Here is a 27,972-nt window from a genome sequence, read left to right as displayed (position 1 = left end):
TCTCCAGGCCCCAAGGGGGATCGCCGGCATCCTAGAGAAGGGCCCTGCTGCTAGGCCGGATGCTCTGGGAGGTCGGCCTGGACCATCTGATGAAACCACTTTGCCTTTCAGATTGTACCCGGTGATCCTCTGGACAAGAGCATTGTCATCCGTCCCTTGGAGCCGCAGCCAGCACCCCACCTGGCCCGAGAATTCATGATCAAAACCCGTCGTAGGAAGGTACGTGTCCCTCAGACCCACGGCCATCCCTCCACCCCCAAGGGTCTTGCCAGGAGTTGGATCTCTCTTCATTTCTTGCTTTTGGACCCTCCTCCCAAAGACTGAAAGCATTTCACGGCAGAGCGTGGAGAGTCACGATCTGTGTAGGCTTCAGGCAACCAGACCCGGGGCCGCGTGCCTGGGAAGGGAGCGCCTTCCCCTGCCCTGGGACGCTACCCTAAAGGCAGGGCTCCCGAAGCAGCTCCGCCGACACTTGGCCCCCACCCGCTCCCCACACTCAAGCACAGCTCGATCACGCAGAGCTCATCCTTGCATTTGCCCCCACTCTGCAGGGCCTGAGTGAAGACGTCAGCATCAGCAAGTTCTTCGATGATCCTATGTTGCTGGAGCTCGCCAAGCAGGATGTTGTGCTCAATTACCCCATGTGAGCGCCCGGACTCCTGGCAGCTCCTGCTCCCTGCGCTGGGCTGCGTCCTGGGCTTTGAAGCGAGGACCTGGTGGGACTTGGACTCCGTGCTGTCAGAGCGTGTCTGGGACTGCTGTGGCCGCCCTTAACAAGCCCAGAGCCTCCAACCTCCAACCCAGAGGGAGAAGCGTTTGGCTTCCTGGTTCCTCCTGTGGCCTCTGCCTGGCTCCATTCCCAGAGAACAGAGAGGAGCTTGGGCTCAGGAAGGAGAAGGGCTGGCAGTGTTGAAGCCCAAGGGGGCCCTGTCGTCAGGATTTACGTGGATTTTTATTTTATTTTATTTTTTTTTGTATAAAAGTTTGACCTTAGACATGGTTTATAAATGAACAGAACATTCTGACCTCTGCCTTGCTCCGTTCTTTTCATCCCCACCGCTCCGCCCCCTTCCCTCCAGCACGGGCTCATCCTGGCACTTGGGTTCTGGATCTGTGTTGTCTCCCATGAGGCCACACTGACTCTGCTCCCAGCTGCAGCCTTCTTCCTGCCTGGTCCCCAGGGAGGCGGCCTGTGGGGGGAGGAACGCCTGCCTCTTCACTCAGTGTTCCCATGAGCACTGAGGCCTCTTTACTGTCCCCAGCTCCCATTCCTGGTGGATGGCACCTGAGGGGGCTTGGGAGTTGTTGGGTCTCTGGGATCAGAGGGCTGCACCTCCTCCTCTGCCCCTGAGGATTCTCCTTGCCCTGGAGCTGGGGGCCAGAACTCTTTGATTTCCAGCCCTTTGCCGTAAGTCCTCCTACCAGCCCCTACCAATCCCTTACTCTGCTCTCGTCTGTGTGCAGAAGAGACTGTTGATTTGCCTCAGACTCCTTTATTAGGAGCATACCAGGGGTTGATCGAAGAGGTCTGACTGCCCCAGGCCTGTAGGAGTCCTACTTCTCCCCAGCGTCCTGCGCGGTTCTCTTGATGTAGTCTCTGTACATCGTGTACACAGCACCTGTGTGAGGGAGAAGGGAAAAGGCCCCATGACATCACACCCTCCACCCATCCTCTGGCTCTCTCAGGTGTTCCAGAGTCCTGGGGGTCCAGCACTAGCTATCCCATTGGGAGTCCAGCTTTGCTGCTTATCTTTCCGCCCTAGGTCACAACAGCTGCTACAAACACCTGGCCGCACAGCCTGGGGAAACATCCCATTTAACACTTCACAAAGTACTTTCACGTATATTATCTGAGAAACCTCACGGCAGTACATGAGGGAGGCAAGCTGGGGTGGTTACCATCATGTTGCACATGGGGAAACTGTGAGATAAAGAGATTTGTCCACTGTCGCACAGCTAGTAAGTAGCTGTCTGTCTTTTGATCCAGAGAGGAAAAGAAATTCAGCATAGGTTCTGCTGCATGGTTTTTCTCATTTCTAGGACAAACTCACGAAACAGACTGTGCATCTTCCCCTGGAACACAGGAGATTAAACAGGGAACCCTGAGACTCTCGGTATGAGGGCCTCACCAAGGACTTGCTGTGGAGCTTGGTATAGGGAACAGGGACTGAACTCATGGTCCCTTAACTGTCAGGACTCACAGCCAGATTTTGCCTAATCAGTTTTGCCCTCATTCTCCCATGACCCCACCAGCTGCTCACCCAGCATGATCGCACCCACAGCACAGGCCTGTGCTGCCACTCGGGTGTGAATCAGGTGTGTGGACATCTTGGTGGAACCACGAGCCTTCAGCCGGTAAATCCTGCATGCTGCCAACACCACACAGCCCCCTAAGCCTATGTAGGCAGAGAACATGACCCCTTGGACCTCAGTCACCAAGTACATCGCTCTCCTGGTGAGAGACACCTCACTAGGCAGGCTGGGCATCTGGACAATCGGCTGCCCTCCTGCTACTGCTTTGGGGCTGGCAGTGGGGTGAGGAGAGGCTATCATTAGAACATTGAGTTGTTTCTTCTCAAAGATATTTACAAAGTGCTTCCCTCCAATGACTCCCCTCCTCTCTGTACAAATAGCCCATCATCATCACTCTCCCACCCCCCTTAGCTCTTCTCCAACTGCTGCCGGCCCCCACAGCTGTTCTAACCTCCCAGGGCCAGGGGGAAGGGAGCCCTGGGGGACCCCAAACTGCTCCTGCCCATCCTGACTCTGGTGTTGGTATCCCATGCGCTTGGTTGGCTGCCACCTCCAGCCATCCAGACTCCTTCGTTTCATTGTCAGGACGTGTCCCTTAGTCCCTCGGCATCTTTGCTGTTGGTTCACTTCTCTTCTAGCTGTTGATTATTCGATGGGTAGGACCACTTGAGTTCTGTGCTTCATTCTTTGAAAGGACTAGGAGACATGTTCTCTGAGAGAAGGCCCCCTCCTCGGCCCCCATTCCTTCGTCTCCCACTCACCTATAGGCACCAGCAGAGACTCCCTGGTCTTCCTCAGGAACTTCTCAGACATGCTGTCCTCACCCTCAGGTGGTGCCCACGAGCCTTTGTTAGCAGACATGATCCTGCCCCCAGATGTTAGCAGCTGGGGCTCCTAGGCTTCAAATCAGTCCTAGAAGGAGGCAGGAAGAACTCCAATTCCCAGTCTAGGGTGGGAAGGAAGAAGTGGACTGCTGAGACCTCTCTTACCATGCCCAACACAGACACTACTTAAAAAGATGTCCTGGGTGTCCTGTCTCAGATGGCTGGAGCCATTTCTCCGTCTCTTCCTCCCAGCATCTGCCTCTTGCCCAACTCATTCCAGCTTCACTGTTTTCTCTGCCTCCCCCTCTACCACCTCTGTCCCTACGGGTGGGATCCTTGGGCCAAGAAAAGCAGCTGGAAAAATCCACAGATGAGGGTGGGAGGAACAGGCCTTTAACATTGGGTCCCCCACTGGCCTTGAGTCTGTGATGGTTGTCCCTGATGGAGCTGCAAAGGAAGATCTGGCCCCAGGCAGCCAGAGTCATCCCAGACAGAGTTACAGCACTGGTTCCTGAATCACCAGAGCCAGAGATTGAAACGATTAGGCATGTATCTGTGTATAATTTTGTGTAGATTTTGGATGTTAAGGCTAATGGAACAAATTCTGGTCCCTGAGCTGTTCTCCTGTCTCTAAGTCCATCTCTTGCCAGGTTCTTTGCAGGTACCAACCCCCTGCCTTATCCCTGTGCTGGAACCCCTATGGCTCTACTTGCTAACCCTGTAAATGTCTGCTCTGATCAAAAACTAGATGGAGTCCCAGAGTCCTGGTCCTTAGGCCAGGGGTTCTGCCTGCCGGGTGCCTTCTAAGTCTAACCACGAGACAAAGTCCCTGCTTGAGGTGACTTCTATTCCTAGTTGCCTCTCCTCTCCTGGAGGAGCAAAGACTGCTGGCCCCACAGGTCCTCAGCACGCCGGTGCTTACCCTAGGAGACGGCTAGAAAGTGGAGTGCAAGCAGCCCAGCCAGGGCTCAGCGTCTGCTGCTTTGAATCAGCCAAGAGCTGAGGATGGAGCTGCCACTGTGGGGTCAGGGAAGCAGTGTCCGGCTTTATGGAGACTTTGAAGTCAGGAATGGAGAGGAGAGGAGATAGGACAGGGCATCGGTCTTAACCCCCCATCTGCTGAGTTCCAGGCTGGAGCTCAAACACTGGAAAGTAATGAAAGATCAGATGGAGGGGAGCCCTTACCTCAATTCAGTCTTTTCATTCCTCTGGACATAAGTGGCTGGATCAGAGACGGACTTGATTTGAAGAACTGAGATGGGAATATAGAGGCAAGGATGGATAGAGATCCTGGGTTCTCCCCCAAGTTGTTGTACTGCCTTAATTGTGAGAGACGGGCTGTCTGGTCTTGGTCTTGATCCCTCCAAGGATGTTTTCTGGACCAAAGAGATTTCTCCAGGAGTTTGAAACAACTGGGACTTCCCTCACATCTCCAGACCCCTTCATACTGCCTATGGGGTGATGCTCACTCAGGATACAGAGATGACAAAGACCAGCATTAGCACCTATTCTATTTAAAGTATTTATATTTCAGACCTTTCCACTATTCTACACAGTAAGTAGCAGCTTGTTCATAGACCAGGAACTGAGCTTCTGAGAAGCTAAATGAATTATCCACGGGTACACAGCTAGTAAATGGCAGTGTCACGATCTGAACCTAGGTCTGGGTGGCTCCAAAGTAGCTTCTTGCTAAGAAATGGAGAAAGATCGGATGCACTGTGGAGAGTCCCACTCCGTCCCATGCCTTTGTTTCTCTCCTAGCCTGTGTGTCTGTCCTAAAGGGGCGTTTTAGCACTGGAAATGTGTCCAGCAGCTGATGTCTCTCTTTTCTCTCCCTAGCCCTCACTGCTTCAGGGAGAGACCCAGGGTCACAGCATCTCCCCAGGGCCTCCGCATATCCCCAGCGTCCATGGGAACTCTCCTCCCAGTCATTCACACACACTCCTGTGCTGCCTCTCCTGGTCCCAGCAGTGGCCTGAATTCTCCAGAGATCAGTGCTCTAGGCCAGAAGTGGGAGGATGGAAATGTCTGGATGAGACAGTGCAAGAATCAGGATCAACTCTAAGCCCTTTAGAGAATGGAGGCCAAGCTATGGAGAGCGAAGTTCAACTTCTCCCCATTGAGATGATGTTGACGCTCCCACAGCATCTCAGCCCAGAACCAAGAAAATAATAATAGTTGCTATGATCTTCTGAGCATAGACATGTGCTAATTGCTTTAAGTAGGTTATTTTATTTAATCCTCATAACTATTATTCTATTAGGTATGTGGTAGGTACTATTATTTTTATTCCTATTTCAAAGATGAAAAACTGAGGCTTGAGTTAAACATCTTGCTCAAGGTCACAGAAAGTGACAGAGAAAAAAGGACCAGATTTCTAACCATTCCTAAAGTCAAGTCTCACTACTCTGGACTAACAGGAGAATGACTGTAAAGTGGGGGGAAAGTCTTGAAATAGAAGAAACAAAATTGCTTTTTATTTCAAGAACCTCTGAGAACACACAGTAATTAAAACTTCAAGGACCAGATTTCTGTAGAGTCCTGTTTTAGTAAACAGATAAGATAAAATTATGATACCATTTTTGTTTAATATGCCAAGTCTTTAATAATTACTTTGATTTAAGCCTTTCTACATTAGTAATTTGCTTAATAAACCTCTTCCAGATCAGGTCACACTAACAGAAATTCTATTAGAGGGGTCTAATTGAATGATGCAGACAGACTTAATGGATCTGGAGTGCCGGCCAGAGTCAGACGTGGGGTCAGCTGCTTGACCAACCACTCTCTGAATACTTGGTCTTATGCCACTCAACCTCTTTTGAGTGTGTGTCATCATCTGTAAAATGGAGGTAGCATCTACCTATAGGATCGTTGTAAGGGTTAAACAAGATGATTGTTAGAATTCCCCTGCACACTGCCTGCTCCTTTTCCTCCAGAATGAGCAAGTGGCAGGGATGGGTAACAGGCTGGGGGAGAAGTGGAAAGTCCCTGACAACAGATGGGAAGGTTCCCATGTTCTGGGTGGTCCTGAATTCAGCACACTCTCAACCTTCTCCAACCCCACCTCCTCCTTGTTGGAGGGGCTTCCCTGCCCTAACTGGAAGCTTCAGGCTTGTTCTCCTTATTGTGTGGGGGGAAGGGAATGGGTAGGGGAGGGGGACTTGGACTTGAGGCTGTACACAATCTAAGACACAGCTGTGCTATATATAGCCTGAGGGAGCTGAGTGACAAGAGGGGGGAGGTGAGGGACGTGCAGCTTTTGCCTTGAGCTAAGGAGTGCTGTGAGTGAGGGGATGATGATGAATGAACTGGATAAGGAACAGAGAATGCTCTGAGTTGGGGTTAGAATGGGAAGGACCCAGGCTGAAGGGCTGGGGTAATCACAGGGGAGAAAACATTGGGCCATATAGTAGTATCTGGGGGACTTGAGGGGCAAAGAGGTGGTAGCAGGAACAGGCAGAGGCAGTGGAAGTTTCCAGATGATGTGGCTAGGCTGAGGCAACCTCTAGAGGGTGCCTGGGGTGGGGAGGGTGGGACACCCCCTCTCCTTCTAAAAACAGGCACTGGGTTCCAAGGACCTTGCAGTATTTGTCTAAGGACAGCCTCGAGGGCCACAGGCTTGGGCCAGGACAGTGCCTTTGGTACCCACTAATCATTCTGGAGGGACTGCTCACATATTTTTAAAGATTCTAAGAGGGTGTGGATAATAATAGCAATTGGAAGGCTGACAGACTGTAGTGATGCTGACACAGAATCCTGTCTTGTGAAGGAATAGTTTTGAGCTGCAGAAGACACCAGTATAGACCCCTGTACTAACAAATGGTTGCTCCAGAGGAGTTGAAATGTTTTGCTGAAGTTCTTGTGTTGGGTGCTTTTGAATACCCAAATTACCCAAAGCGCACTATGAGAGGGAACTAATGTCTTGAGAGCCTACAAGATTTAGGATACATCACATATCTAATCTTCGCAACAGCCCCAACTGGTAGATATCATTATCCCCATTTTATAGATGAGGAAACCAAGGCTGAGAGAGGTTAAGTAACAGCCATATCACACAGCAGGTAAATGGCTGCACTATCCAGCCAATAATGATAACCACTACAGGGAATTCCCTGGCGGTCCAGTGGTTAGGACTCCGTGCTCTCACTGCCGAGGGCCTGGGTTCGATCCCTGGTCGGGGAACTAAGATCCTGCATGCCGCATGGTGCGGCCAAAAAAAAGAAAAAGAAAATATGATAACCACTATAGACCACTTTACAATGAAAAATTAACATATGACAATGTGATTTCCTGTACATTTCATCACATTCTCACACCATCTTAGAAATACACGTAAATGAATGCACACAGCTGGGCAGAGCAGACCTCTGAACCCAGGGCTTCCAGACACTCAAGGACTGCACACCCACCGCACTGCCTCTCACCAAGGCAGGGTAGGTCCTGAGCCAGTGCACTGTGTTCTTTTTTTTTTTTTAATTTTTATTGGTGTATGGTTGCTTTACAATGTTGTGTTAGTTTCTACTGTACAGCAAAGTGAATCAGCTATATGTATACATATATTCCCTCTTTTTTGGATTTCCTTCCCATTTAGGTCACCAGAGAGCACTGAGTAGAGTTCCCTGTGCTGTACAGTAGGTTCTCATTAGTTATCTATTTTATACATAGTATCAATAGTGTATATATGTCAGTCCCAATCTCCCAATTCATCCCTCCCCCACACTGTGCTCTGAGCGTGTCCAAAAGTCCTTGTTTGTGGGTGGTACCAGAGGAGGTCTCTTCATCTCCCATACCCTTCTCCCCACCCCTAATTCCTGAGCATACTTCACCTACCCTTCATTTGCAAGTAAATTGACCTTAACTTGAAATCCAGCATTAAATATACAAGAAGCAGCTAGCTGGGCTCTGGGAAACACTGGGGGGGGAGTCATCTTACTGTTCCCTCTATACTACTTGCATTACCTATTCAAAAAAAATTTTTGACAAAAAAATCTGCTTCAAACAACATCCCTGTGGCAGGGAGGAGCAGTATAATGTGTCTCACAGGTTAACTGAAACTGTTGGGGATTATGGGGACAGGGGGTTGTGCTACTAACACCCCCCTCCCAACAGCACAAGTAATCAAGAGCTTCTTATCCGGCCAGTCTGGGGCAAGCAGGGCTTCCTGTTGCCAACGGGGAGCTTTCCCAAATCCTACCTCTCTGGGCCTCTGCTCCCATCCCCCTGGACAGAAGAATCTGCTCCGAGTTTACCAGCCAAGTGGGGACCCTGGAAAATGTGTAATGGAAATAGTGACACACTGCAGCCTTCAAGTTGACCCTACGGTTTCTAAACCACAGAGCCCCAGGGCGACTCTCAAGTTCTCAAACTGGGTTTTGATCCTTTCCTGCCTGGGCCCCATGTGAATAAAAAGTGACATGGTTCTCACAGCACCCGGCTCTACCACTCCCTGCCAGAGGCTGGAAACCAGACCCATTTCCCTGTTTTGAGGCTTTTTTTTTCTTCCTTCCGGTAGCCTTTCTTATGTTAGCAATGGCAAGCCTTCCTTCACTCATGCACTCTGCATACACTTGCCAGGCACCTACTGTGTGCTGGGCTGGGCTCAAGGAGCTGCGATACAGCGGCCCTGCCTTCAGGGAGCTCACATTCTAGCAGTTGCCCTGGTTTGCTCCGGACCATGGTGAATGCCTGGACCTCTGGCTTAGGTTTCTGGCCTCAGCTTCCCCACCTGTAACTGGATTAAAGGATGTCAGTAGCTGGCAAGGTGACAGAGGAGCGGATGAAGAGTCCTGACTAGGAGATAGAGTCTTTGGCTACATTTCTGTTTTTTTAACTATCTGCAGTTAAAACAACTTATCTTCTCTGGGTCTCATTTCCATCTTTTTTTTTTTTTTTTTAATTAATTAATTTATTTTTAAAATTTATTGGCTGCATTGGGTCTTCGTTGCTGCGCGCAGGCTTCTCATCGTGGTGGCTTCTCTTGTTGCGGAGCACAGGCTCTAGGCGCGCGGGCTCAGTAGTTGTGGCTCATGGGCTCTAGAGCACAGGCTCAGTAGTTGTGGCGCACGGGCTTAGCTGCTCTGCAGCATGTGGGATCTTCCCAGACCAGGGATCGAACCTGTGTCCCCTGCATTGGCAGGCGGATTCTTAACCAGGGAAGGCACCAGGGAAGCACATCATTTCCATCTTTAAAAGGTTGCTCTTGGGAATTCCCTAGCAGTCCAGTGATTAGGACTCCACACTTCCTGGCAGGTTCATCCATGAATTTATAGGAAAATAATACCTAATAAACATTTGAGTATATATATATATATTATTTATATATAATACACAATACATATTTGTTTATAAATATTATATATACGTATATAACCAAATATTTTAAAGGTTTTTATTGAAGTCAACATGCCACAGAAAAGTGTACTATCACTATCAAAAGAGAACAGCTCAAATGTGGCAACTAAAGATACCTGTATATCGTGTATTCAGCCTCCAGCTCAGGAACAGAACAGGAACAGCCCCCCAGAAGCCCCCTCAGGCTCCCTTCCGATAACTATCCTTACCCTAGGATAACCACTATCCTTACTTCTAACAGCACAGATTAGTTCTGCCTGTTTTTGAACTTTATACAAATGGAAAGTTTTGTGAGATTCATCTATCTTGCTGCGTGTAATTGTAGATTATTCATTCTCATTGCTGCATAATGTACCATTGTCAGAATATAACATTTTATCTATCCTTGCTATGGTTGATGGGCATTTTGGGTAGTTCCCAGTTTTTTGGCTATTACAAATACTGCTGCCATCAATATTCTAGAACAAGTATTTTGTACACATTTTGTGGAATTTCAGATTCACAGATTCACATTCCTAGTTTCGGCTTTAGTAGACACTGCCAAACAGTCTTCCAAAGTGATTTGTAGCGATTTACACTTGTACTAGCAATAGATGAGTTTTAATATTGTAGTCAGTATGGATTTTGTCTCCTGTGTCATCTTAGCTAACATGTTCTTTATTCCTATTTTCACATATTTACAGGGTCTTCACACTTGTCATTTTAAATACATTTGTAGAGAGGTAACGTGATAATGGGGAGGGGACGGAGACTGGGGCATGGCAAGTATAGGGGGAAGATAATTTAAATACAGAGGCCAAGCAGCTAAGTGGAGACAGTGCCTGCCCTGGATGGACAGATGTTACTCAGAAGTAACGGTCACGTGAAAAGAGAGGCTCAAAATGAGCAAAACTTTTGACTTTTTAGAGAGAAGCCAAAAAGACAGATTTTTAAAATTTGGCAACTAATTCATAATTTTGGAAAACATCATACTAGCCAAACAAAACATCTGTCAGTGGGCCAGATGCTCAGCCCTCAAGTTTTCAGCCACTTGACTGGCCATAAGGGCCTGGCTTTCCGTAGAGGGGGCAGGGTTGAACTGTAGCAAGTCACCTCACTAGTTAGAGTTTAATTTCCTCTGTGGTCAAAAGGGTAAAATGAAAACCTATCCTTCCGCATAATGATGGTCAATAAGATAATTCAGGAGCGCTTTACAAAGTAAAGTATTCTCCCATCTCCTTAGTACGACTTCTGTTGTTATGCACGGACTCCCTCTACTTAAACCATTTGAGGAGTTTTCATATTCCTACGAGGCAATTCAAGGCTGGAGATTCCTATGCATACAAAGTCCTTTGAAAATGGGATCCTGCTGGGATGCAAGGGGTTAAAAGGAAATGGCCTATTAGGGTCTTGCTAATGGGAGAAGTCCAGGACTTCAAAAATATCTAGAACAACACTAAAAGCCCAGAGGCCAAGGAATTAGGACGATTAACCCAACAAAGGCCAGTAGGATCCTCGAGTAATTGTAGAGCAGAACCTAGAACGGGGAATCAGCATCCCGCGTTACACTGGACCCAGGCCTTGGCGGAGCACACAGAATACAACTCCGGGGCTCGTTGGACCAACACCTCAGGATACCCAGGTAAGGCGTGTCCTCACTGCGCCGTTAGTTGCCCACTCGAAGTGAGGCACTGCCCACGGCGGAGTTCCTGCCTTGAGGATCAAGCTGGAGGAATGAACTGTCCAGGAGGCGAAGGCTGCGCCCACCCAGGGCCCAGACTCCACGCGCCTGGGTAGTTCCTACAAGCACCGCACCTCTACCCCGTCCGGGAGCGCGCGGACCCCACCGCGGAAAGTTGGACGCCCGCGCCTCCGCCCCCGCGCTCCCGACGCCCCCTCCTACCCGGGCTCCACGTGCAGCGCACCCTCCGCCCCCAGACCTCGGCGAGACGCCCCCGCCCCCACCGCGGCGCGCAGTGCGCAGGCGCCTCCCTGTGGCTCTGGGCGGCGGGAGCGGCTTTGGCCACGGCCGGAGACTGAGGCGAAGGCGGCGGTGGAGGAGAAGGAGGAGAGATGACTGTGGCGGCGAAGGCGATGGCGACACAGGGCACATGAGGCGGCGGCCGGCAGGACGGGCCGAGGCCCGGCGGAGGAGGCGGCTCCGGGGGACCCCGCCGGCAGGTGAGGGGCGGCCGCGGGGTCGGCTGAGAGGCGGCGGGCCAGGGGCGGGGCCCGAGGGGGGTGGTGGGAGAACTTGTGGGGAGGCTGGAGAGGGGCAGGTGGGCCGGCGGAGAGTGCGGCGGGGGCAGGGGGGAGGGAGAGGACACCACAGAGGGCTTCCCTCCGAGCCCAGAGGGGCGTCGCGACCCGCAGCCCGCCGCTGCCCCCGGCGCGCCCTCCCCCTTTGTCCCCAGGCGCGCGGTTCCCAAATTGGGAGGGAAAACGGCTCGGGGGTGGGCCGGGGCCGCGGCGGCGGCGCCGGGTGGGCGGGGAGCCCGAAGGACCTGGGCTTGCACTTGGGCGGTGCTCGCAACTCCTCGGGCGGTTAGGGGCGCAGGCCCGCGCCGGGGCTCTTCGCGGGCTGGTCTTTGTCTCCCGATGCTCGGCTCCTGACATCTCTCCGGGCGGCGTGCGGTTCGTCTGGCTCTTTCCTCTAACATCCCTGCCGGGACTTCTGTCTCCTTGAATGTTTGAGAGATTTAGTTCGCGGGCTGGTAGTGGGGGACGGGGAATGCAATAGTCGCCTCTCGGTTAACACGTTTTCTTTACTTAAAATGATTTTTTTTTCCTCTTCGTGAAACTTTGGATGACTGGTGTGTTGTGGTTTTTTTTCCTTCTGTCTCCAGATTCAAAATTACGAGAAGGCGCTAACGCTGTGATTGTGGCCAGTTGTGTGGTTGGCGGCTGCTTTTGGAGCTTTGAGTTGAAAAGATTTACGTGATTGTGTGGTTTAGAATTGTTTGTTCTTTTTTTCTTTTTCTTTCTTTCTTTTTTTTTCTTTTTTTTTTTTTTGCAACTGTTTCTAAGATTGGGATTACTGTTTTTTTGGGAAATGGGCGAGTTTGGTTTTTACCATTTGAAGGAATTTTTGTTCGTTGAGAACCAGCAGTGGTACAAATTTCATTGTGCTCGAGCTTTATTTTGTTAGCATCGAGATTACTTTGTGGGATCGAATAAATCAAGTTAGAATAAGTTCTGGATAAGTGTTATCTTGTAGGCCTGATTAGTCTAAAATTATTATACGTTCGTGTTGTGTATACGTTCCAGTGAAAGTGCCGTAAAAATCAAACTATAAATGAAAGGGATTTTCATTCCGTGATAAACGGAGTACATTAATATCTGTAGAAAAAAGGCTTCATAATGTAATTTAGGGATCAAATCCTCTACCCCTGGAAGAGGGCTTAGGTATTTTTCAGAATAAGAATGCAGAAAAATAAACTTAACTGCAGAGCTCCTGACTAAAAGTATGTTAATTGTGATTACATTTGATGGTTTTGTGTGTGTGTTTTTTTGTTTTATTTTTTGGATTTTAGCAGAGTTTTGTATATTGCAGTTGCTTTCGATTTCTTAAGTGCTATGTAATGGCAGAATTAAAAAAACATGAACTATTCTGGGTAAAAGGTAAAAAGCTCTGGTAAACAAATCTGTGTCTTAGTTTTCACCAGATCTTTGTACATGGTAGTTATGTGAAAATTCTCCTTTTATTATTTGTCCTGATTTGTAATGGTTTGATACTATTTACTAATAATCTTAAACTGTTGTGCACTTTTCCAGAGCATTTCAAACATCCTTTCCAAAAGTCAACGCTTTTAGCTTCCTTTTAGGTTGTGTGACTTTTGGATTGGTTTTCTACTTTTGCTAGTAGCCACAATGCTCTTAAAAAGGAGCAAAGGACTCAGTAACTTTCTCTTCAGTTCATGAAGGTTGAATTGAGTTTCAGTCTTTAATTGAAAGGATTTAAGAATTCCTCCCAGCTTTCTCCAGGTTATATCAACTAAATACGGATCAAGATAAGGAGTTCACCTGCGGGGGGGGGGGGGGCGGGGGTGGAGAGTGGGAGGGAAGATAGATGTGTTTGGTTTTTTTTAATTGTGGGAAAATATATGTAACATAAAATTTACCATCTTAACCATTAAAAAAAACCAAAGGATTTAAGAAGTTAACATATCTTCAACATAATAATCTTACTTGTAAATGCCGCTGTCTCTTAATAATTTTTACTCTTATTTCGTATTTGTATAAATTAGCCAAAGTGAAAGGATTCAGGGTGGGTCTCTGATTAGCTACACCCTCCCTCATCTCTAGCTTCAGGCCTACCTATCAATTCATTAATTGGGATCCTAGAATACAAAACATACAATTAAAATTCAGAGCATGACTTTCTTAATAAATACATAGTTTGTTCCATGACTTATTCAGTGCAAAGTGATGAGTTCCAAAAAAGATGGGTTTTTTTTTTTCAGTTCACATTTCAAAATAAATGAGGTGTTTTCCTTTTTTTGTTTTGTTTTTAATATTAATCTTGATAGTTAAGTGCACCTGGAGGTATAATTACTTATTTCTGAACTTGTGCTTTTCTTGTGGCCATAGAACATGTGTGGCTCCTATCCAAAATATCTAGTGAAAATTTAGACAGAGAAAGGATGGGTTTTTTGTGTTTTTTTGCTTTTGTAGACCATTTCTTTGAGAACACATATAAGATAGATTTTGGCTATTATCATTAACCTGAAGCTTACACATAGAAAACAGTTATGAACTGTTAATATCAGCAAAGTGTCAACAATTGTTTTTCAAGCACACTGCTGCAACTGATGAATTTAGTTTGTGTGGAAGTAAGGATCTATTTGGTTAAGTCTGAGCACTGCTGTTTTCTACAGCTCTCAAGAATGAATGATCAGGGACTTCCTTGGTGGTTCAGTGGTTAAGACTCCGTGCTCCCAATGCAGTGGGCCCGGGTTCCATCCCTGATCAGGGCACTAGATCCCGAATGCCACAACTGAAAAAGAGCCCACGTGTCGCAACTAAGACCTGGAGCAGCCAAATAAATTAATTAATTAAATAAATATTCAAACTTATTTAAAAGAAAAAAAAGAATGAATGATCAGTCAGTTCTGGTTGGCATAGGGTAGTACATTCTTGAGTTTTGCAAGCATTGCAGTGGCTGACAGCACTTGGATTTATCATTCAGACCAGTGGAATGTGTTGCCCCATGGGGTTTTTTTTCCTTAAGACAAGGATGAGATCTTTATTTCTGTGGAATGAGTAGAACTCTCAGTTGAAGCCTGTTCTATGAGGCTATATTGCTGTAGCACTAGCACAGTTTGGACATAAGTGTTCTGGTGGCCATTCATTCAGTGAACTGTTTTTTCCGTCAGGTACTTATGTTAAACACTGAACTGGACTGAAGATTCAGTTCAAAGATGAATGTTATGTGGGCTTTGTTCTCAAAATGCTTACAGTTTAACACGGCGGTCCCAACCTTTTTGGCACCAGGGACTGGTTTTGTGGAAGACAATTTTCCACGGATGGACAGGGGTGGGGGTGGGGATGGTTTCGGGATGATTCAAGCGCGTTATATTTATTGTGCACTTTATTTCTATTATTATTACATTGTAATATATAATGAAATATACAACTCACCATAATGCTGACAGGAGGCAGAGCTCAGGCGGTAATGTGAGTGATGGGGAGTGGCTGTAAATACAGATGAAGCTTCCCTCCTTTGCCTGCTGCTCATCTCCTGCTCTGCAGCCCAGTTACTAACAGGCCAGGGACAGGTATCAGTCCGTGGCCCAGGTGTTGGAGACCCCTGGTTTTTGTTTTGTTTTTGTTTTTGGCTGTGTTGGGTCTTCGTTGCTGCAGGAGGGCTTTCTCTAGTTGTGGCGAGTGGGGGCTACCCTTCGTTGCGGTGAGTGGGCTTCTCATTATGGTGGCTTCTCTTGCTGCGGAGCACGGACTCTAGGCGCACGGGCTTCAGTAGTTGTGGCACACGGGCTCAGTAATTGTGGCTCGCGGGCTCTAGAGCGCAAGCTCAGTAGTTGTGGCGCATGGGCTTAGTTGCCCCGCAGCATGTGGGATCTTCCCGGACCAGGGCTCGAACCCCTGTCCCCTGCATTGGCAGGCAGATTCTTAACCACTGCGCCACCAGGGAAGTCCAGATTTCAATTTGGGACCCCTGGTTTAACATGCTAAAAAGGTTTAGCAATCTGGAAATTATCTAAAATCTTTGAGAGGAAAGAAATGTATAGGATTTCGGGGTTTTCATTTTTTTCTCTACAGAAATGGAATAAACTCCACATCCCTATTTTCAACTAATCTCTTAATTGTATTTAAGTCTCAAATAGTTAGAAAAGTTTTCATCTACATCTTGGAAGGATTTATCAGTTTTGATGGAATTTATTGTTACTTAACTGAGTTACAGCATTCCTTTTGGGAATGTTCAGAGTAAAGTGGATCTAGACTCTTGTCTATTTTTAGGGAATTCCCTTTGACTCATTCTTGGACCTCGGATTCCTAAGTGCCTATCTAGAGTAGGTGTTTATTTGGGTTTGAATTTTCCCTCCTCGATCTCTGGCTATTCCTTCAGGTCCCCTCCACCCCCAACCAGATCTTTAATTGATGGTCTTTCTCAGGTCTTGGTCCTTAGTCCCTTCTCACTCTAATCTTATCCATTCTGTGGTTTCAGTTCGCATGTATATTTTGAATACAACCATTTTTTAATCTGTAGTTCAGACCCCTTTTCTGATCCAAGCTGCCTGCTCAATCAACAACTCCACTTAGATACTCAGAGGTATTTTTAATTGAGTTGCCCAGACTGAGCTCTTGATCTTGGCTCCAAACCTAGACCTTCTTCACCGTACTCAGTTTCATTAAGTGGCTCTATCAACAACTTACTGAGGCCAGATTCTTGCAGTTTCTCTCCACTCTAGTCTCCCCATCCTAGTCTAGGCCACCTTTTCCCAAGACGATTTTTTAAAAAAATAAATTTATTTATTTTTGGCTGTGTTGGGTCTTTGTTGCTGTGCGCGGGCTTTCTCTAGATGTGAGCGGGGGCTACTCTTCGTTGCAGTGCGTGGGTTTCTCACTGCAGTGGCTTCCCTTGTTGTGGAGCACGAGCTCTAGGAGCGCGGGCTTCAGTAGTTGTGGCGAGCGGGGGCTTCTCTTCGTTGCAGTGCGTGGGTTTCTCACTGCAGTGGCTTCCCTTGTTGTGGAGCATGAGCTCTAGGAGCGCGGGCTTCAGTAGTTGTGGCTTGCGGGCTCTAGAGCTCAGGCTCAATAGTTGTGGCGCACGGGCTGAGTTGCTCCGCGGCATGTGGGATCTTCCTGGACCAGGGCTGGAACCCATGTGCCCTGCATGGGCAGGCGGATTCCTAACCACTGCGCCACCAGGCAAGTCCCGACAATTATTATAGTCAATTTAATTTAATTTATTTATTTATTTGGCTGCATCGGGTCTTAGTTGCGGCATGCGGGATCCTTCATTGCAGCACGCGGGCTTCTCTCTAGCACGAGGGCTCTCTAGTCGTGTTGTGCGGGCTTAGTTGCCCCACGGCACGCGGGATCTTAGTTCCCCGACCAGGGATCGAACCACGTCCCCTGCACTGCAAGGCGGACTCTCAATGACTGGACCACCAGGGAAGTCCCTATTATAGGTCAATTTTAAATGGTCCTTCCTTGTTCACTCTTGTTTCAAAAAAAAAAAAAAAGAAAGAAAGAAAGAAATACAATATTATTGGTACGGTTGAAGTCTTCTCTGTTTCCCTACCTGATTGCACCCCCGCACCCCAAACAACCACCGTTATAGGCGTCCTTCCCAGAGGTAATCACCAACTTGAATTTATTATTCCCTTGCATTTCTTTATACTTTTACTATGTATTATATACGCCTAAGCAATATACCCTCTTGTGCTCTTCTCACAGCAGCTAAAATTATCTTTTAAAAAAATTTAATCGAGTCCCTTACCTGAAAACTTCTGTTGTTTTCCCTTCACTCTTCATTTAACATGATGTGATCTGGCCTTGCCTGCTTCTCGAGCATCGTTTCTTTTTACTTGCTTTCTTGCTATATATGGTCTAGCCATACTGATATTTTTTTTCCCCCCTATTCCCTGAAGGTTCAAAGCTCACCCAACAGTCTTTGTACATGCTGTAGCTAATCCCTCTGCCTGGAAGGCAGCTCTTCATTCTTCAGAATTTGCTTAAATATCACTTCCGAAGAAAAACCTTCTCTGATTCTCCTATATTAGATTAGGGACCCCTATAATACACTCTTACAGCACCCTGCACTTCCCTTCTGTAGGACAGATCACAGTTTTAATTAATTTAGCTATTTGTATAATACCTGTGTCACCATTAGACTATACTCCGCCCCACCCCCTGCCCCGCCGCCGTGCTGTGGCTTGAGGGATTTTAGTTCACTGACCAGGGATTGAACCCCGGCCCCGGCAGTGAAAGTGCTGAGTCCTAACCACTGGCCCAGCAGGGAATTCCCAGACTATACTTTATATTCCATAAAGTCAGGAGTAATGTCTGTCTTGGATGGCCAGTATCCCTAGCACCTAGCTTATAGTTCATTTAGGTATTCAGCAATTATTTGGATGTTTACTAATTTCTTTTTTATTTGTAGTTATTGATGGTAATGAAGTAACTTCTGCCAAAGCTTTTGTTCTAACTAGAAGCCTTATTATTGTATTTTGTTTGTTGTATTTTTGGTCTTACATGCCAGTACAGTGCTAGGTCTTCAGTAAATACTTACTGATGTGAACTTACTGGTAACCATGGCCTGATCAGTCTTAAGCAGTTGTTTTTTTTTTTTTAACTTTATATTTTATATTGGAGTATAGCTGATTAACAATGTTGTGACAGTTTCAGGGGCACAGCAAAGGGGCTCAGCCATACATATACATGTATCCATTCTCCCCCAAACTCCTCTCTCATCCAGGCTGCCACATAACATTGAGCAGAGTTCCCTGTGCTACACAGTTGGACCTTGTTGGTTATCCATTTTAAATATAACAGTGTGTACATGTAGATCCCAAACTCCCTATCCCTTCCCCCCATCCTTCCCCTCTGGTAACCATAAGTTCATTCTCTAAGTCTGTGAGTCTGTTTCTGTTTTGTAAATAAGTTCATTTGTATCATTTCTTTTTATTTGTTTTTTATTTTTTTAATTTATTTATTATTATTATTTTTTGGCTGTGTTGGGTCTTCGTTTCTGTGCTAGGGCTTTCTCTGGTTGCGGCAAGCGGGGGCCACTCTTCATCACGTTGCGCGGGCCTCTCACTATCACGGCCTCTCTTGTTGCGGAGCACAGGCTCCAGACGCGCAGGCTCAGTAGTTGTGGCTCACGGGCCCAGTTGCTCCGTGGCATGTGGGATCTTCCCAGACCAGGGCTCGAACCCGTGTCCTCTGCATTGGCAGGCAGATTCTCAACCACTGCGCCACCAGGGAAGCCATATCATTTCTTTTTAGATTCCGCATATAAGGGATATGATATTTCTCTTTCTCTGTCTGACTTACTTCACTCAGTATGACAATCTCTAGGTCCATCCATGTTGCCGCGCTGCAAGGCTTTTATGGGATCTTAGTTCCCTGACAGGGGATTGAACCCGGGCCCTCGGCAGTGAGAGTGCGGAGTCCTAACTGCTGGACCACCAGGGAATTCGCTTCAGCAGTTTTAATAGACCAAAAATACAGTGATCACTTATGGTGTGGTATACACAGTGGAGACTCTTGTCTCCCAGGAAGATAATCACAGCTAGGCTTAGGCAGGCTATCAGATGGAATAAAGAAATTGCTATCAGATGCAATAAAGAAATTGAAGATTAGTTTTTTTCTTTGACATGCTGTACCTAGTTCTAATTTTAATTTCTCCCCATTTGGTGGGCCAAGAGTCAGTATAATTAATGTCCCAAGAAACCTGGCTATATTATGCAGTTATACATTAAGGCTGACATTGACAGTTTGAGTATTTCACTTCACTGACAAAAAATTTTTTTTGGAATAGGTATACATAATACAAAATCAAAAGGTATGAAAGGATGTACAGTGAAAAATAAGTCTTCTGGGGCTTCCCTGGTGGCGCAGTGGTTGGGAATCCGCCTGCCAATGCAGGGGACACGGGTTCAAGCCCTGGTCCGGGAAGATCCCACGTGCCGCGAGCAGCTAGGCCCGTGAGCCACAGCTGCTGAGCCCGCATGCCCCAACTACTGAAGCCCGTGCTCCTAGAGCCCATGCCCTGCAACAAGAGAAGCCACCGCAATGAGAAGCCCACACACCGCAACGAAGAGTAGCAACGAAGAGTAGCCCCTGCTCGCCACAACTAGAGAAAGCCCATGGGCAGCAATGAAGACACAATGCAGCCAAAAACAAACAAACAAACAAATAAATAATATGTTTAAAAAGAAAAGTAAGTCTTCCTTTATTCTCAGTCACTCAGTTTTCTTTTCTCTGCTGAAGCAATTACTGTTTGCTTTTTTTGTGAATTCTTCTAGAGATGTCCATATATTCAGTATCCCCCCCCACGTACATAAATGGTAGCATACTCTACACGCTGTTCTGTAGCCTGCATTTTTCATTAATATATCTTAGTTTGTTTCATATCATTGCAGATAGAGCTGACTCTATTTTTTTTTTTTTGACTACTAGATGTGCTGTAATTTGTTTACCCAGTCCCTTACTGATAGACTTTAAATTGTTTACAGCCCATTATCAGCAGTACTGCAGTGAATATTCTTGTATATTTTTTTGTATGTCTGAACATTTCATTAGATAAATGTTGAGCACTGGAATCGCTGGATCAAAATACATCTACATTTTCAATTTTAATGGATATTTCCACATTGTCTTTTATTTTTTAAGATTTATTTATTGATTGATTGATTGCTATGTTGGGTCTTCGTTTCTGTGCTAGGGCTTTCTCTAGTTGCGGCAAGCGGGGGCCACTCTTCATCGCGGTCCGCGGGGCCTCTCACTGTTGGGGCCTCTCTTGTTGCGGAGCACAGGCTCCAGACGCGCAGGCTCAGTAGTTGTGGCTCATGGGCCTAGTTGCTCTGCGGCATGTGGGATCTTCCCAGACCAGGGTACGAACCCATGTCCCCCGCATTAGCGGGCAGACTCTCAACCACTGCGCCACCAGGGAAGCCCTCCACGTTGTCTTTTACAGAAGCTTACCATTTTACCCCATCACTTCCAGTAGAGCACAAAGAATGCCTCTTTATATATACACCCTTCCTTCTCGCTGATCTGTTATCAATTTTTAAATTTTTTCCAATTGGATAAATGAAAAAGTAGTATATTGGTATAGTTTTAATTTGTAAATCTTTAATTACAAGTGATATTGAATATCTTTACATACTATATTATTAAAAGCCATTTATATTTTTCTGAGAACTATCTCTTCATTGCACTTTTTTTTAATTGAAGTATAGTTGAGGACCTTGTTGTTTATCTGTTTTATATATAATAGTTTGTATCTGCTAATCTGAAACTCTTAGTTTATCCCTCCCCTCTTCCCCTTTGGTAACCAACCATAAGTTTGTTTTCTGTGTCTGCATTGCACATTTCTATTGAGTGTTTTTTTGTTTTTGTTTTTTTTTAACAATTAATGATCTGCTGGAGCGCTTTATGTGTTAAGAGAACTTAGCCTTTTATTCTAAGAATTGCAAATAATTTTAAGCATTTAGTGTATCTTTTGAGTTGTTTATAGTATTTTTTTGCTTTCTAGAAATTATATTTTGTATAATTGAATTTGTCATTTCTTTCATTTGATCTCTAGATTTTGTGTCATTTTAGAAAAGTTTTCACTACTCAGATTATTAAGAAAAAATGTTCATGTTTTCATCTAACTTTTATTGTATTGTTTTTAATTTAAAATCTTTGATCCATCTGGAATTTAAAGATCCAACTTTAATTTTTTTCTAGATAGCTACCCATGGTAGTTCAATATCATTTGTTGAATATTCCATCTTTTTTCCATTAGTTTGAAATGCCACCTTTATCATACATTAAATTCTCAGATGTATTTGGATCTTCTGGACTTTCTATTCTGTTCCAATTTGTTAATCGTTTTGCCAGTTCCACATTTTAAAATTATTACAACTTTATAATATATATCGAGAGAAGCTTGTGTGCCCTCATTTCTCTTTCTGAAATTTCCCAACCATTCTTACTATTTAATTTTACACATTAAATTTAGAATTAGTTTGTCTGGTTCCAAAGAAATCCTATTGGCATTTTTAGAAATCAAGATTGCATTCAATTTAGATTAATTTAGGAAGAATTAATATTTTTATGATGGCTATTGTATCCAAGAACATAGAATGCTTTAAGTCTTTAACGTATTTTACGCATTTAAGTCTTTTGTGTTCCTGGGTAGTATGTTTCTTGTGAGGCTTATTCCTAAGTTTTTTTTCATCTATTTGTTGCTATTTTAAATGGAATCTTTTCTTTAGTTATATTACTTGTATATCACTGTCAGTTTTTTCAGTGACCTTCTGTTTGGTCTTAAAATAAAATTAAATACTAAATCTACATGGTATAGGAAAACGATCAGTAGGTCTTGAGTTGTATTCTAGGCTTTACAGATAATTAGTTGTGTGACCTTAAGCAAGTCATCATGATCTTTAGTATTCTCTTCAGTAAAATAAGGATATTAATCTCATACTATGGTGTTAGACAATGGGCCACTGCAGAATAGTTGAAAGATGACCTCAGAATCCATGCAAGTATTATCTGTGAAATGTATAAGTAATGTCTTACAGATACGTATAACCTTTTCAAATGTATATGTGAGTGATGTTATGATACATTAACTACAGATTTATTTTTAAACTTTACCAGTGTATGTGTTTTCTCCAAAGATAGATAATAAATGTATAACCACTATTACATAGTGGAAAGTCTTTTGCAGTTACATAAAGGTCCTCAGACTCTAGAAATTGGAGACTACTACTAGCCTAGCCAATCTCTTAATATTTCTTTTACCACTGATATAGTGTGTGAACCTATGAAACCGTAAGTGTGTTTGTGGAAGATTTGGGTGATAAAGGTGCTTGCTTCATTTGTTTGTTTTCTTAAGATAATGATTTTTAAGCTTATAATGTCAGAAATGTTAATTATTCTATTTTTAAAAGACCTGATTGACTAGCCTATCTGGATTTGTACAGAAAATGATTTAGTGAGAGAAACCATATAGTACTTTCTGAAAGGGAATTTGTTTGCTTGTCTAACTCAAATAGCTTGCTTTTTGATCTCACATTCCAGTTCAGTACTAGATGTTCATGTTATTCAGAGTGAAAGCTTTATATTTATTATAGGTTGAGCAGTTCAAGCAGATGTGCACTTCTCAGATTCACTTGGAAAGGAAAGCTTTCTTTTTTGAGCTTGGAAAAATTACTGGGAGTTGGGGGAGTATCTCAGTTGTTATTGAATTGTGTATCTGAAGCCATTGTCTCCTATCATACTTGAACTCTGTAAAGAAAAGAGGATGGGAAAATGTGTTTATGATTTGTGATATATCCTGGGAGGAAAATTATGTATACATAGCTTGAATAGATTTATTTTGGTTACCAGTTAATTATGGTTACTAGTTCAATGAGAAATTTAAAGCAACCTTAGCATTTTGAACCCCAGCTAGAATGCTCTTAGTAGTTAAAAGCTTTATTTTCTACTGCTTTTTATTTATTTTGCCTCAGAAAACTGTTTTTTGCTTTTTGGTTTTATAATTACATACATGTCAGTGTAGTTTCTTGATAGGAAAATGCAGATGGGAGCAGTGCTCAGAATAGTGCCCTTTAGCAAAGCCTTAAAGTAACAGGTTATTTTGGTTTAAAAAACTCCATTTAAAGCAGTATATTAGCATTTAGTATCTTGACTCAGGAGATATATCTTTTGGGTTTGTAGTGAATCTCATGGGCACAGTCTTATCCCAACAGCAGAATCCTTGATATGAAATGGAGTGATTAGGACAGGAAGTATGAGTTTTGTAACATTTTCGCATGTCAAGTAAACATTTAATAGAACTCATAAGGGACACTGGAAAGTTTTTGGTGGCTGTTTTAATAATCATTTTCTCAAATAGAGGTAACTTTTTCCAAATATTCAATATCAGACACTCAATAACCAGCAGGTAGCAATGGCAACAACTATGCATTTCAAGGGAGTATTGAGTATGTTAATTTTCTGTGTTGCTTCTGGAGCAATTTAAAGTGAGTCTCTAAAGAAATGAGAAGAGCAGCATTATTATACTAACTACTATATAAGATATGTCAGAGGACTACTATCTTTTGATATATCCTTACAAATTAAGGATTACCCTGTACCCTCACCATCCTATCTTTTACTCTAGGGCGAAATTTTATATAAGTTCTGTCGTGGACCCCCTTATGGAGGGGCTGTGTAGTAATTGTACCAAAGATTCTATGAGATAGTTAACTTTTCTGTGATATATTCATTACTTAATTAGGTCTTCATGAATGTAAAATATGTATGTATGCAAATATTATGAAATTTGTACCCCGACCTACTTTTTAAATTTCTCTTGGGGCTTTTGTTGCATAGGAAGGCTTTGCCAACTTCATTATTACATGTTTATTGTAGAAGATACTGAAAAGCAAATAGAAGAGAAAACATTCATAGGCCATTGTTAATGTTGGTATATTTCCATTCAGGCATATTATATTATTGGGAGTTATTTTGTTTGTTTTTTGTCTCTTTATTACATATGAGCATTTTCTCACATAGTGAAACATTTTTTTAAAACAGATCACAAATTGGCAGGCTTTACTCAGCCAATAAAATATCTGGCTCAATATTATTGAAAAATTTTTTTCTATTAGTTGTCAACATGAAAAAAGAGACAGGTAGAAGTGTAAATGGATACAACTCCCTTAGGAAAAGTACTGATCTACTAAACCTGACATATGCATACCCTACAACTAGCAATTCTGGGTCTAGGTATTCAACAGAAATGTACATATATTCACCAGAAGGCATATTTGGTGTGTTCACAGTAGCATTATTCATAATAGCTCCAAACTGGAAACTGCTCAAATGCCCATCAGCAGTAGAATGGATAAATTGTGATATATACACACTGGCAATATAATAAAGCAAAGAGAATGAACAGACTAGAGCTAAATGCAATAAGATTGGTGACTTAGCAGATATTGAACAAAAATCAGACACAAGAGTGTATTCTTTTATTTTTAAATTATTTTTAGAAGTGTATTCCTTATGAATCTGATACAAGAGAGTCCGTTCTGTGATTCCATTTATGTAAAGTTCAAGGACAGTTTAAACTAGTGGATCTCAATGTGGTATAATATTGTTCTCCAAAGGGTATTTGGCAGTGTCTGGAGACATCTTTGGTTGTCGCAACTGGAAGAAGCCAGGGATGCTGCAAAACATTCTACAATGCATAGGACAGTCTCCCACAACAAAGAATTATCCAAGATGTCAATAGTGACGGTTTCCCTTGGGTAGGAAGGGGCATAACTGTGGCTCTGGGTGGCTGGTAATGCTTTGCTCTTGATTTCAGTGCTAGTTACATGGATATGTGAAAATTCATTGAGCTGCACACTTACATTTGTGCACCTTTCTGTAGGTATTTTATACTTCAATCAAAAAGTTACCCCCAGGGACTTCCCTGGTGGCGCAGTGGTTAAGAATACGCCTGCCAATGCAGGAGACATGGGTTCGAGCTCTGGTCCGGGAAGATCCCACATGCCGCAGAGCAGCTAAGCCCATGCGCCACAACTACTGAAGCCCATGCGCCTAGAGCCCACGAGCCAGAACTACTGAAGCCCGCACGCCTAGAGCCCGTGCTCCGCAACAAGAGAAGCCACTGCAATGAGAAGCCCGTGCACCGCAACAAGAGAAAGTCCGCCTGCAGCAACGAAGACCCAACACAGAAAAAAAGAAAAAAAAAAGAAAAAAATTACCCCCAAATCAGGCTTCACATAAAAATCCAGGTTGAAGACTTATTTTGAAAGATATGACAGTCTGATAACAACAACAGCTGTAGCTAATAATCAGTAGCCCCTCTTTAGTTGGTGCCTGTGTTGTCCAGGCCCCATTTTTCTGTTTCAGTTCCTTGTATCACTTACTGGTGCCTAGACATTTAGAAAATGTCTTAAATGGCTTTTTTGATGTATGATTCACACACTGTACAGTTCACCTGTTTAAAATGTACAATTCAATGTTTTTAGTATATCCACCCGGTTGTGTAGCCATCACCTCAGTTTAATTTTAGAATTTTTTCATTCCCCCCAAAAGAAACCCCGTACCTATTATCAGTCATTCCCTACTATTCCTCATTCTTCTCAGTCCTAGGCAACCACTAATCTACTTTTTGTCTCTGTATAGTTGTAGACATTTGGATTTTGTGATCTCTGTTCTAAAACAAGATTTACAGTGGTTGTACAGTATTTCCTCATAGAGATTATATCATAAATTACGTAAAATTTTTCTTTTATTGGGCATTCATTTAAGATTTATTTTATAAATAAATATATTTATATTTTATTGGGCATTTATTTAAGATAAATTACTAGATGTGGTGTTACTGATCAAAGGACATAAAACATTTTAAAGTTTCTGGTAAATATTACCATAATGCCTTCCAGAAAGATTGTATCAGACCACCCTCACCATCAGTGTATGATAATGTTTTTTGCAAATTTTGTGTTGTGACCCTAGTCATATTGGTAATGTTATATGTTTATTTTTTTAATTTTTCTTAGACATGTCATTTTCCTAGACTGATGTCGTCCTTTTGATTTGACTTAAGCTGTTTTGGACAAGTGTACCAATACTGTCCTTTTTTACATGAAGACAGTACCACTTACTATGCACTGTGAACGAACACATTATCCCAGGTTCCCCATACTTCTCCAGCTGGTTCCTGAAGGTTCTTACATTCAAATAGAATGGCTTTTTGCCAGCATAGACTGACACTTCAACCCACAGTGGTGTATTTTGTTTCCTTGTTAGTTAATGGAGCCAAGATTTCAAACTACTTTCTCTCCTTTATTTTATAATTTGATTTACAACAAATTTTGTGTTTCTCAAATATTGTCCATAGCCAAGAGCTCTTTTGAAAAACAAGTTGTTTTCATGTTTATAATACATAGATTACTGTTTGTAATACATAGATTAAGGCTGCCATAGTGCTTTTGCTTAGAAATTGTCACTAGCTAGTTATTAAACATCTATTATCACTCATGCAGAATTAACTTCCACTTAAAACGTTCCAGTTAAACAAAACTTCATTGTAAACCCTTTAATTGATTCCTTGTCTCTGCACATAAAGCAGTCTCATTCAGGAATGTGAGTCACTAGCACGATTCTTAGTGGATCGCTCAGCTCATAATCTGGGATGCCCAGATAGTTAATACTGTAGAATCATGGTGAGTCAATATTGAAATTTTTAATTTTAGTCCAATCACGGATTTTCTGGGATGACTGTTTGGGAAGTGCCTTTTTGAAAATTTGACATCTTATTATTGTTTAATTTCACTGCTCTTACTTTGCTTCTTTCCTGTCCCTAGAGTTCTGAATTCCACATAATTTGTTGGTTGTTTTATGAATAGTACTCTGCCTGAGTTGATTTTCATCAACTGTTAATAGAAGGGACCTTAATAATAATCTAATCTGGTATTCTTCACTTATCTCACAAATGAAAAAGTGGAAAGAAATATTTATTCCTGAAGTGCCTGTTAGAATCTCTTGGCTCCTAGTTAAGTGCTTGCTCTCAGTTTCACAAAATTCAAAGTTAGAATCACTTTTCTAGAATATTAGTTCATCCTGGATTTTTTGTTTAGAAATTAAGGCTTTTAAATATGGTCTAGCTATTATAGATTTTGGGGTTTAAAAATTTTTTTTAATTAGAAGCAGATTAAAACTTGGCTCTGACCCATTTGGACTCGGTTGGATTTGTAAAATATTTAGACTAGCACTACTTATTTAAAATTTTTAAATTTCCTGGTTATTTCAGTTTAGTGAGCATTAAAAAATTGACAAGGGACAAGTTACACGCTTTTTTAGTTGTTGATCTGAAACCCTTGGGAGCTTTTTTTTAAAAACATGAGTCTATGAGAAACTTTTCCAAAGATATATATGAAAGAGATATTTTTGGATTAACGGTGTTTTTGTGGCCAACATTATAGTAAAGAGATTGTAATGGAAAAAATGAATCAGATAAACTGGAAAATAAAGCATTTCCCTGTAGAGTCACTATGCTGTAAAATATGTTTAAACTTTAACAGATGATTCCAGTTATTTCCTTGTCTTCTGTTGCATAGCATATATAACATTAAATACTTCTTGAATACAACTGTATTTTTTTTTTTAAGTGTTTGTAATTTCCTATAAACTACTGTCTTGCAAGCTTCTTGATGGTAGGTGAATACTAATTGCATGAATGAAGTTAGTCTAAAATTTTTTTTACTTTTTCATTGTGGTAAAATATGCATAACATAAAATTTACCATTTTAACCATTTTTTAAGTGTATAGGTCTGTGGCATTAAGTACATTTACATTGTTGTGCAAACATCATCACCATCT

At 43.4% G+C, this 27,972-nt stretch overlaps 3 protein-coding genes across 8 annotated transcripts in view; 2 read left to right on the top strand and 1 right to left on the bottom strand.

The window, feature by feature from the left end:
* Positions 1–1,025, top strand: part of EFTUD2 (elongation factor Tu GTP binding domain containing 2) — a 34,744-nt gene extending 33,719 nt beyond the window's left edge. Inside the window, exons 27-28 of the mRNA XM_059909027.1 lie at positions 112–219; positions 552–1,025. Of these exons, the coding sequence (XP_059765010.1) occupies positions 112–219; positions 552–647 (204 nt within the window). The 3' untranslated portion in view covers positions 648–1,025. The remainder of the gene's footprint in view (positions 1–111; positions 220–551) is intronic.
* Positions 1,026–1,477: 452 nt separating this feature from the next.
* Positions 1,478–11,334, bottom strand: HIGD1B (HIG1 hypoxia inducible domain family member 1B). The gene is made up of 4 exons (XM_059909032.1): positions 11,311–11,334; positions 3,015–3,165; positions 2,262–2,396; positions 1,478–1,619 (listed from the first exon to the last, which is right to left on the bottom strand). Exons 2-4 carry the CDS (start codon positions 3,112–3,114, stop codon positions 1,555–1,557), a joined length of 300 nt encoding a protein of 99 aa, XP_059765015.1. The 5' UTR covers positions 3,115–3,165; positions 11,311–11,334; the 3' UTR covers positions 1,478–1,554.
* An 89-nt stretch (positions 11,335–11,423) lies between these two features.
* The window catches only part of GJC1 (gap junction protein gamma 1), a 34,920-nt gene continuing 18,371 nt past the window's right edge, over positions 11,424–27,972 (top strand). For 4 of the 6 annotated variants that reach the window (XM_059907809.1, XM_059907803.1, XM_059907805.1 and 1 more), the window contains exon 1: positions 11,957–12,041. The gene's annotated coding sequence lies outside the window, so the exon portion shown is untranslated. Of the gene's footprint in view, positions 11,589–11,956; positions 12,042–27,972 lie in introns of those variants that run through there. The other 2 variants (XM_059907802.1, XM_059907804.1) reach the window with 1 other exon arrangement.

Source organism: Balaenoptera ricei, chromosome 20 (assembly GCF_028023285.1).
Source record: "Balaenoptera ricei isolate mBalRic1 chromosome 20, mBalRic1.hap2, whole genome shotgun sequence".
NCBI lineage: Eukaryota > Metazoa > Chordata > Mammalia > Artiodactyla > Balaenopteridae > Balaenoptera > Balaenoptera ricei.
This window is presented reverse-complemented; position numbering and strand designations above follow the sequence as displayed.